Source organism: Panthera tigris, chromosome D3 (assembly GCF_018350195.1).
Source record: "Panthera tigris isolate Pti1 chromosome D3, P.tigris_Pti1_mat1.1, whole genome shotgun sequence".
Taxonomy (NCBI): domain Eukaryota; kingdom Metazoa; phylum Chordata; class Mammalia; order Carnivora; family Felidae; genus Panthera; species Panthera tigris.
The window spans coordinates 29,582,914-29,593,626 of record NC_056671.1 but is presented as its reverse complement, the minus strand read 5'-3'; the positions used below and the strand labels follow the sequence as shown (position 1 = coordinate 29,593,626).

At 52.1% G+C, this 10,713-nt stretch overlaps 1 protein-coding gene across 1 annotated transcript in view; it reads right to left on the bottom strand.

Moving 5' to 3' along the window:
* Positions 1-3,658: 3,658 nt before the first annotated feature.
* PI4KA (phosphatidylinositol 4-kinase alpha) overlaps positions 3,659-10,713 on the bottom strand; it is a 113,542-nt gene continuing 106,487 nt past the window's right edge. Inside the window, exons 46-55 of the mRNA XM_007091068.2 lie at positions 9,927-9,999; positions 9,771-9,841; positions 8,606-8,715; positions 8,047-8,151; positions 7,829-7,954; positions 7,269-7,389; positions 6,629-6,788; positions 5,756-5,845; positions 5,221-5,304; positions 3,659-4,117 (exon numbers count right to left, since the gene is read on the bottom strand). Coding sequence (XP_007091130.2) covers positions 4,066-4,117; positions 5,221-5,304; positions 5,756-5,845; positions 6,629-6,788; positions 7,269-7,389; positions 7,829-7,954; positions 8,047-8,151; positions 8,606-8,715; positions 9,771-9,841; positions 9,927-9,999 — 992 coding nt within the window. The 3' untranslated portion in view covers positions 3,659-4,065. The remainder of the gene's footprint in view (positions 4,118-5,220; positions 5,305-5,755; positions 5,846-6,628; positions 6,789-7,268; positions 7,390-7,828; positions 7,955-8,046; positions 8,152-8,605; positions 8,716-9,770; positions 9,842-9,926; positions 10,000-10,713) is intronic.

Here is a 10,713-nt window from a genome sequence, read left to right as displayed (position 1 = left end):
GTAGGAGATTCTCAGCTTTAGTGGACACGTCAGTTTTCCAAAGTGGTTGTAGCAGCTTGCACATCCACCAGCAGCTTCAGAGCATCCTGGTTGCTCCACATGCTCACGACACCTGATACTGTCTTTTCTGACACGCAGGTGGGTTAGTAGGTATCACGTTGTGGCTTTAACTTGCATTTTAAGCTGAACACCTTTTATTATTATTCAATGGCTCAAGATAATCTGTTTTGTGAAATGCCTCTTCAGCTCTTTGTCCATTTTTCTAGTCTGTGTCTTAACTGATTTTTAGTAGTTTCTTATAGAAGTCCTTTGAATATAGATACATGTACTGCAGACATCTTCCCAGGTTTGTGGCATGCTGGTTTTTTTTTTTTTTAATACTTTTTAAAAGCTGATTTGTTTGCATAATCTCTACACCCCACGTGGGATTTGAACTCATGACCCCAAGATCAAGAGTCACATGTTCTACCGACTGAGCCAGCCAGGCACCCCTGCCATCCCTTTTCAGATAGTTGAAATTAGTTTTTTTCCTTTTATGATTAGTGCTGGTTTTGGTTCTAAGAAATCTTTGTGTGTCCCAAAGTCATCAAGCCTGTATTTTCTCTTCTGTATTTTTTCCTAAAAGCCTTAAACTTTACCTTGAACATACAGCTCTACATTCCACCTGGAATTTTTATGTCTGATGTGACACAGGCACTGAGGATTATATTTGTTTTTCTATACTGATATCCAGTTGATGTGACACCATTATTGAAAAGACTATTCTTTCCCTACTGCCCTGCAATGTCTTTATGTATGTGGGTCTATTCCTGGACTTCTTTTCCATTGTAAACCACATTGTCTCAACTACTGTAGCTTATGGATAAGTTTCGATATCTAGGCTTGTTGGTCTTTAAGATTGTAATAGCTGTATTTTGACCTTTGTATTCCCATATAATTTTTAAAAAATATTTGAGAGAGAGAGAGAGAGAGAGCACGAGCAGGGGGAGGGTAGAGAGGGAGAGAGAGAATCCCAAGCAGGATCCAGACCCAGCATCGAGCCCGACATGGAATTCGATCCCACAACCCTGAGATCGTGACCAGAGCTGAAATCAAGAGTTGGGCGCTTGACTGAGCCACCCAGGCGCCCTTCCCATATACATTTTAGATGTGCCAGTTTCCACCATAAAACTTTCTGGGATTTTGATTGGTATTTGCAGTGAAACTACAGATCGATTTGGGGAGAATAATCTGTGGGATGTTGAATCTTCCAATCCATGACTATGTTACTCTATTCGTTTAGGTCTTCTCTCAACAATTGTACTTTTCAGTATTTCTTCTTTCATTAGATTTATTTTCTGATATTTGATGTTTTAGGATCCAACTCTAAATGATAGTTTTCTTTTGTTGTGAGATATATGTTGTACACATACACACACAACTTGACTTTTGTATATGAATCTGTATCCTATCACCTTGACTATAGATCATATTTATCATCTGGATTTTCACGTACACAAATGCCACTTCTGAGTTTTGTTTTTCCTTTCCAGATTCTTAAACTGTTTCCTTTTATTGCTTGACTGGGCTGACTAGGGCCTCCAGCACAAGGTCTTATAGGGTTGTATAAGGCACGTGTATACCTTGTTCTTTATCTCAGAGGCACCCAGTGCTCACCTATAAGCAGGATGGGTTTTTTGCAAACACATCAAGGAAGTTCCTGGTCCTCGGGGCATGGCTTTATTTCTAGTATACCCTATCCCAAGTGTAGACCAAATTTCCCTAATAAACTCCTCAGAGGCATCAGGCTCTTGGGTTAGTCTTTAGTCACCAATGTCATCAAAACAGGGATATTATTGTTCTTAAGACTGATTTATAGAACTTAGGTCTTTTAACTTATTTTTTAAGTAGGCGTCACGCCCAATGTGGGGCTTGAACTCACAACCCTGAGGTCAAGAATCGCATGTTCTACTGACTGAACCAGCCAGGCACCCCTGTTAAGATTATTATTATTTAAAGAAAAAGAGTAGGCAAGAGGGGAAGAGAGAGAGGGAGAGAATCCCAAGAGGGCTCCATGTTCAGCACAGAGTCTGATGTGGGACTTGATCCCATCACCCTGGGTCATGATCTGAGCTGAAATCTAAGAGTCAGATGCTCAACCAACAGATTTATTTGGTCCCCTCTCCTCCACCACCAGTTAAGATTTTTAAATTTGTTTTCAGTCTCTAAAGAGACCTTATTTTCTTGTCAGCTCACAGATTTAGATTTTCTGCCCAGTATTATAAATAGCATTTCTAATTTTTCAAGATATATAGTTTGCCATAATGCCAGAACCGTGTATGTTGCATTTGACTTCCTTTTTAAGGCCAATTTGACAAGTCTTTTCAAGGAGTGTGGTTTGAAATATTTCTACTATGTTTGAATATATTTCTACCATTTTACAATGTGTTTATATCCTGCTTTTTCTATGCTCTCCCCACCCTTATGTTCGGGTTGATCTTTCTCCAAATTACACCCTATTTTCTGGTATCTTTTTAAATTTTTTTTTATATTTTTATTAAAAATATTTTAAATGTTTATTTTAGAGAGCGCAAGCAGGGGAGGGGCAGAGAAAGAGGGAGGGAGACACAGAATCTGAAGCAGGCTCCAGGCTCTGAGCTGTCAGCACAGAGTCTGACACAGGGCTCGAACTCACGGACTATGAGATCATGACCTGAGCCGAAGTCACTCAACCGATTGAGCCACCCAGGTGCCCCTGTAGACTGCTTTTTGAACAGGCTTTGCATGAGGAATGGGGCATGAACCGTGAGATCATGACATGATCATGACAGTGTCTCTGCCCGTCAGGATCATGACATGAGCCAAAATCAAGAGTTGGACGCCTAACCAATCTATCCGGGCATTCCCTTTTGAATTTTTTAACTTACATAATTGGCTTTTTCATACTTTTTTTTTTCTTTTTTAAGTAGGCTCCACACCCAACATAGGGCTTGAACTCACAACCCTGAGATCAAGAGTTGCATGCTCTACCTATTGACTGAGCCAACCAGGCACCCCATATTTTTTTTGAATATACTGCTCAGGACTCAACTGTGCTTCCTGAAGCTGAGTATTTATGTTTATCACCAACTCTGGAATCCCACTGGAAGCTGACTGGAGCTTCTCCTTCAGCTTCCCCTTTTGCTTTATTTTGGTAATTTCATTGTTCTCTGGTTTTCTCTTCATCTAGATCTACTGCTTAAAGTTAAAAATGCTGTTTAAACTTTAGTGACATTTCCAGTTGCCCTGTGTCATCCTCTTCTTTTAGTTTGGGGTCTTCCTATCTGCTTAATTAGAGGGTCACAGTGGGTGGGAGTAGGTGGCTGTTGGGGGCTGGCTGCACAAAGGTTTTTGAGTCCTAGAGCAGAGGCAGGACATGGAGCCACACCTGTGCTGGCAAGAGACACAGATGGGGCGGTTGGGTGGCCTTTAACAGGAGCCGGAACAGAGCAGTTCAGGAAAATGCAGTGTGATTGTTGGTGCATCTGCGCTGTGATGAGTCAGTTGTGAAGCGCATTAACCTGGGCCCCTAGAGGCTTCCCGGTGGGCTGCACTCCGGGTGGGAGAGGGAACACTGCCCTGCTCCCTTCCCAGCATATCCAGGAATCACCCCTCAGCTGAAGGTACACCTGGCACTCCACACTTTTGCTGGTTTTTATTTTGTTCACATTGGTTAAATCTTAAGTTGAATATAATTTTTTATACACAAGAAAATACTTCATGTACCTAGGGAATGTGTTGGGAATGTGTCCAGTGCAAACGAATTATTCACACCCATGCAGAGAGTGTCGCCAGAGGATTGTCAGTCATCTTAGCCTCACATGTCACATGTGGGTCACACTAGGAAGGAATGGATTGCCAGGCTCTGCATGGTGGACTTTTGTCCTATTTGTCCTATAAAAATAATCCCAATGGATGGAATGATGGGGCCACCAGCAGTTCACCCCCTTTGACCACGCACAGCAGCCAGGATGGGGCTGTGCTCTCTCAGCTCTATGATTGTGGGATGGCTGGGGGGTAGCCATGATAGCTGGTCCAGCTCCACCCTCAGTAGGGGATGTCGTTCTGATAGTACTGGATCATGTCGTAGGTCCGGCTCCTGGAAGGAGAGTGGAGGGAGAGTGGAGGGAGGCTGTAAGGAGACTGTCTCGGGTCTGGGTCCCTCTCCCCACTGCGTCCTTCATGTCTGCCTGGAGAGCTGCATTTGGGAAGTGCCCCTTTTCTCCTCTCTGAAGGTGCAAATGCAAAATCGCAGACCCTCTAGCCTCCCTGCCAGCCTCTCTTCTAGGGACACTCCTTTCCCCACCTGTGACAATGACTGTGTGAGCCCCTTTCTGCTGTCTCCTCCTGGGCCTCCTCAGCCAAAAACCACTCTGTCCCACACTCTGGTAGGGGGAGTGTTAGCCAAAGATATTCGTGTCCCCAGACACAGTGAGTGACTCTGCCCCCTGGCCTGGCACGTGGCACGCAAACGACAGCTCATTCTCCTCCTGTCACACCCCGCAACCCACGCCCGTCCTACTCTGCCAACAAAACAATCGAGACCTCCCTCGTCCTGCCTTTTACACCCCTCTTGTCATGTTCCTCATGCTTGCCCTTGAGCTGCCTCCCGTTCCTCTGCTCCTGTTAGGCCCACCCCAGCCGGCTCGCCGTCTTCCTCGGATTCCATGTCTGCACCTCCCAGAGGGGAAGCTTGGCTCCCTGACTGCCCAGGTGCTCAGCCGCTCTGCCTTCAGAACTGGAACCCACCTCTTCTCATGGCTCCACTATCATAATGGCCAATTGGCCTGTCTCCACCCTGGGCCACCTGTCACTGCCCAGGCAGCAGCGTGAGGAAGGTGTGGGGAAGCAGGGGCGGGGCTGAGGCCTCTTCTGCTCCTCAGCCAGCCCACTGGGCTGTGCTCGCCTCCTTGCATGCCCTTTGCACCAGCAGCTTGCTTGGCCTCGCAGGCTGGGTCCCAGGTGGGCATGGTTTCTGGCCTTTAGGCCTCTGTTGGGTGTTCCCCTCAGCATAGCCCTGGCCCCTCTAACCCAGTACCCTGTCACTCCATGAGGGCTCCCTTCAGGACTTGTGGTACAGAGTACCCTGGGACAGCAGCATCTTCGTCACTTTGGCCCAGGCATGGCCCCACGCAAGGTGCCTGGAGAACATTGGTGTGTGGCAGCGGGCTCCGGAGGGGAAAGTGGAAGGGGGAGACTCACCTGTTACTGAGGAAGCAGCTCTGAATGACCTTCATGATGAAGTTCGCAGCCTCTCTCTCGGTCATGTTGGGGCTGAACCTGTGCCTGGGGGGCGAGGGCTGTGTCAGGGCTGTCCCCTGCCACCTGTGGAAACTGCTCCCTCTAGGCTACTCTCCCATGGGATGCGGTCTTGCTAACAGACCACTTAGCATTTGTGGGAATTTGTTCCCTCCTGGGAATAGCTGTAAGGGGGAGGGGCACTGTTCCCAGCTGGCTCTGGAGGGCCTGTCCCCTTCCCCAGCAGAGCCTAGGGCTAAGCCGCTGCAGCCTCAGGCTGGAGGTAGGGCCTGGCACTGCATCCTTGAGAAATGAAGGGATACCTGGAACATCCGCAGCCTGGTGCAGTGACAGCGCCTCACCAGGAACCCTGTCTGCTCTGGGGTTCTGAGGAGAGTGCTTGGCCTTGATAATGATCACATTTACCAGCACTTGAGAGGCTCCCACCTTGAGGGGACAACTGCCCCCCAAATGGCCTGCGCATCTGCCCAGGACCTACTTCAAGAGCTTGATTGTCTGGCCACGGAAGCAAGGCAGGCCGGTGTCCAACATGAGAGTGACCAGAGAGACAACTGCATCCATGTAGGGCCTGTGGAGAGACGGAGGGAAGGGGAAGGAGGCTGGCCTGAGCAGGGTGGCCTTGCCTGCACTCCTGCAGCCCAGCCACCACCCAACAGCTGCACGTAGCAGCCCACCTCCCTGCAGCTGCCAGGCGGGGGCCGCTCACACATCCTTGAATGGGCTGAGCATCCTGTCCCGGTCTGCCCACCTGAGGCCTCTGGCCATGGTTTCTGTGCCTGGCTGAGGAAGCGCAGGCGTGCAGGGCAAACATACCCTGACCCTCCTTTTCTCGTGGGGCAGGTGCACTGAGTGGGCGTGACGCAGGCTCCAACAGACTCTGGGTTGGAGTCCAGGCTGCTGTGTGGCCTTGGCTCTGTGACACTCTGAAGCCAGGACAGTAAGTCTTCAGGGTGCAGCTGGGAGGTGGCAGATGCTCACACTTGGGTGAAGGGGTGAATGGCGTGCTCACAGTGAGGAGCCCAAGGTGTTGGCAGGCAAGGCCACACCCAGGAGACTACAAAATGTGGTGGGACACTGACACCCGGAGCACTGACACCCAGAACAGAGACACTGGCACAGGTGGGCAGAGTGGTGATGGGAAAGCAAGGCCCAGGCTGCCTGGACCAGTAGGCATCCTCTCGCACCTGCCTTGCTCTCTCTGAACGGCAGTCCCTTGATCCACAAAGGAGCCTGAGACAGCCCCATGGGACCTCTGAGGGATCTTGCAGGACAAGCGGCACCCAGGACTGGTGCCTGACCACCCTCCTCCCCACTGTCTCGGTACCCCCACTGGCCCCTCCCTGGGGCTCACCGCACGGCCAGGTAGCCACGGACACACATCTCCATGAACCATTTGAAGGGCGTGGCCTCCATCTTGCCCCCCATGATCATCACCATCTCATCGGTCAGCTTGATGTCTGGTTCCCAGCCAAGGTTGCCACCCGGTGAGCTTTCAAACATGAAGCCAAAGTCTGCAAAACCCCCAAAGCCATTCGTGACAAGATCAGATGACAGGGCAGAGATACGGGCGTGCTTCAGCCAGGGCTTGGAGCCACAGGCTCCCCATACCCCACGAGCTGGCCACAGGCCATGTTTTCTTGGAGATGGTAGGGGCAGTGGGGCGGGGGGGTGACAGCAGGCAGGAGAGAAAAGAGGTTATGGAGGTGGGGAGCCAAGCTGGAGCGGAGATGAGACTGGCCCTGGGGCCAGATGAGCTGTGCTCTCCCTGGTTCCAGTTTTCAACCCCAGAGTGCCCCATGCACTGTGGTACCACTGCTACTCGCCCCCACAGCCTAGTGGCCAACAGCTCTGGTCTCAAAGCTGGACTTGAACCCTGACTGGCTGGGTGACCCGAGCATGCTTGGCTCCTCTGTGGGATGGGGATTGGTATCCTGCCCTGGGCTCTAGGGGGTGAAGGGAGAGGAGGAGGGTGGCTCTGGGAGCTGGCTGACCGATGTGGATGATGTGGCCCTTCTTGTCCAGCATGATGTTGCCGTTGTGCCTGTCCTTGATCTGCAGCAGGAACAGCAGGAGGCTGTAGGCAGCCATGCTCCGGATAAAGTTGTAGCGAGCCTGTGTGGAGAGGGCCCAGGTGCTCACGGATGGCCCTAAGGCTGTACCTCCCAGGACCTTTGGGCATTTTCCTGCCTTGTTCCTGGGACCCCAGGGCCTACAGGTGTTCTCTGGGCTCTTGTTTCTAGCCTTGGAGGTAGAGCCCAAATCAGCAGGCCAGATCTTGGGAACAGGAGTGACAAGTGACTGCGTCTGGGGGTTTAGGGGTTTAGCCCCTTCCTCCCACACCCACGAATTTGCTTTCTTCTGGGGAGTCCATCTCAAGGTTCCTTTGAATCCCAGAGAAGGTTATGAGGTGCCGTTGTTTTACCCCCAAACGTACAAGGACTCAGAAAAGCAGGGAAAGTGGGAAGCAGGGTGCTGGCCCATAAGCAGTGCTGGGAATGGTGGGATGGAGAGCACAAGCAACCTCTGGTCTGGGGGCTGCCCCGCTGGTCACCTGCTGGAAGGCCAGGGTGGACTCGTCCCCATACTGGCGTGTGAAGTAATCATACATGCCGAAGTCCGTCTGGCGGCCCAGCTGGTCCCGAGAGGTACAGTCGGGGATGCACTCAATCACTCCGCACTGGAGAGGAAGGGCCAGGTGCTGAGGCCTGCAGGCAGGACCTGTCTTGGCCTAAGGCATCGGGAACACCCCCTGGGCTCCTGGGAACTTACCCCAGGGGCGGTGGCCACCACCCGGTATGGGAAGACAAAGAGGTCCAGGCCAACCAGCTGGAAGATGTTCTTGAAAAGGTCAATAATCTGCAGGGCCAGCATATCCTGGAGACCAGGGAAACAAGGGGTGGTCAGCTGGCCGCCTCCTGTGCTCTAGTCCACATGACTGCTAGTAGCCCTGCCAGTGAAGAGGGAGAGAGGGAAGGAGAGAAAAGGGAGGCCATGGCCAAGCAGGAGTCTGGAGCATCTGGCCTCACTGCACACCATGCTGGGCTGGGCTCTGACCACCGGGCACCAGGCTAGACTAAGGCCATGCTGTCTAGTGGGGGATGCAAGTCAGGAGTGCCTGTCCTCCGAGGCAGTTCCCTCTGGGCGGCCAGGGGATGGGCAGTGGGTGGGAGCTGCTGGAGAGACCCCTGGGTTTGGCAGAAAGCCCTGGTTTCCTCTGTGGCACCTCAACCCAATGTGGGAAACAAAGATTGTGGTTCAGCATGTGAGGTGTGACCCCTAAATGCACCCGGAGCCTTGGGAAGAGGGCAGGCCTGGCCCCACTCACTACCTGTCGGCAGTCATCTCCCACTTTGAAGATGGCCGCCTGCCATGAGATCTTTTGGCCATCAGCCTCCTGTGTGCCACACTCGTCCTCAGAGTCTGAGCGGCACCGAAGACCTGTGTGTGGGCGGCGGAGAGGAAGCCAGTTAGCCTGGAGGCAGGGAGAGGCCCTCAGGGCCAGGGCAAGTCCTGCTCACCTGCCTGGAACCCTGGGAATCTTGGGGATTGTCTCTGCAAAGCCCCAAGGAGGCCAAATGAGGCCCAGGAGACAACTGGGGTCAGCAGATGGAGCCACGGGGCCAGGGATCTCTTCTGAAGAATGTTTAGGCTTAGATGGAACTGAAGATAGAGCCCCATTTTCATTGGAAATGGGGACCCAGGTATGTCTGGGATCAGCAGAGGGCACTATGAACTGGAGGGTAGAGGTGTGTGTCTGTCTGCATCCTGGGGTGCCTGGGAGGACCTGGGGGGCAGAGTGCAGGGAAGGCCATGGAAGGCATGTCCCCATACTGGCAGGGGACCACACCTCCTATTCTAAAATTCATGCCCACTCAAAACTGCAGAATGTGACCTTTTTTGGAAATAGTATCTTTGCATATGTAGTCAAGTTACTGAGGGTTAGGGTGGGCCCTTATCCAATGACTGGTGCCCTTATCAGATCAGGGAAATCTGGACACGGGGACACAGGGAGAAAGCCTTGAGAAGACAGAGGCAGAGGTCGGAATGACGAAGATGCCAAGCATCACCAAACTTGCCAGCAACCACCAGAAGCTGGGAGAAATACACGGAACAGATTCTACCCATCTTCAGAAGGAGCACGGCCTGGCCGACACCCCAATGTGGCACTTCTGGCCTCCAGAACTGTGAGAGAATAAATTTCTGTTGGTGAAGCCACCCAGGCTGTGTCACCTGCACGGCACCCCCCAAAGCTCTGGGCTACTCAGCCTCAGGAAGGTGCCTCCTGGACTCAATGGCTGACCTGGGGCCAGTCTCCAGGTGTCTCTGTCACCGTATATAAGCTCTGTGCCATTCCTAAACAAGGGCTCAGACCCAGCGTGGATGGATGTCATCTTTCACAGGGAGCTGGTAATAAACTAAATATGCCCCCTAAAACTGGCATCATCCAGAGAAAACACTTAGATCCCAAACCGTGTCAGAGTTTCTTCACTGACCTTCTTTTTCGAGTTCACTAACACCACATCGTTTCACTTTAAACTTAGCCAGATACGGGGCTTTTGCAGCACTGCAAAACAACAGAAGGAACATGGGTGCTGGAGCAAATGAGAACTTTGTGCAAGGGAACTGCCTAAAGACAGGCGGCCTCTCACCTCTGCATGGGTGTCCCGGACTTGTAGTCGATGTCCAATACAATGGCCTCGGGGTTGCTGGGCAGGTAGCAGCCTGTGCAGGGACAGAGGGCGAAGTTACAGGGAGCCCCTAAATGACTCCCCGCCCCCAGATGGGGCTTCTAGGTCCTCATCTGAGGCACAGATATTTTATCCTGTGGCCATTACAGGTCCATCCTCCCTGATCTGTGGTCTTTTCCTGGACCCTTCCTGATATCTAACAAAGGAGCTGCCACCTCCCAGGAGACACTTCTCCAGGAGGACACACCAACACTCAGCTTTACAGACTTAGCACACTGCTCCTCGGGGCCCGACTGGCCGACCAGTGCCAGGTGGGGAGCTGCCTGCTCTTACAGGGCATGTGCAGGAGCTTTCTACACTGCCTCCATTTACGTGGAACACCCTCAGTTCTTATACTCACCCACTGGCTGTAGCTCCCCTCTCTCAGCACACATGTCAAGTAGGGAGGACAAGAGAAAGCCTATTCCTGGTCAAGGAACTGGCAGTTCCCCTGGGGGGCTGGGGTGTGCTCCCTGAGACCCAGGAAGCGGGGGAGAGATCCTGGCTAGGGAGTGGGCTTCTAGGAGAGGCCCTGACACAGGAAGTCCTGGGACTCTTGGGAAGCAAAGCGAGGCCTTGCTGTGGGGTCAGGTGGGCTTTGCCACCAGGGGAATGAGGGGCAGAAGGAACATGCTGTTCCCTCAATGCCCTCACACCATCCTTCCCTGGCCAGTTCTGGTCTCTCTCCCAGGAGCACAATCTACTGCTC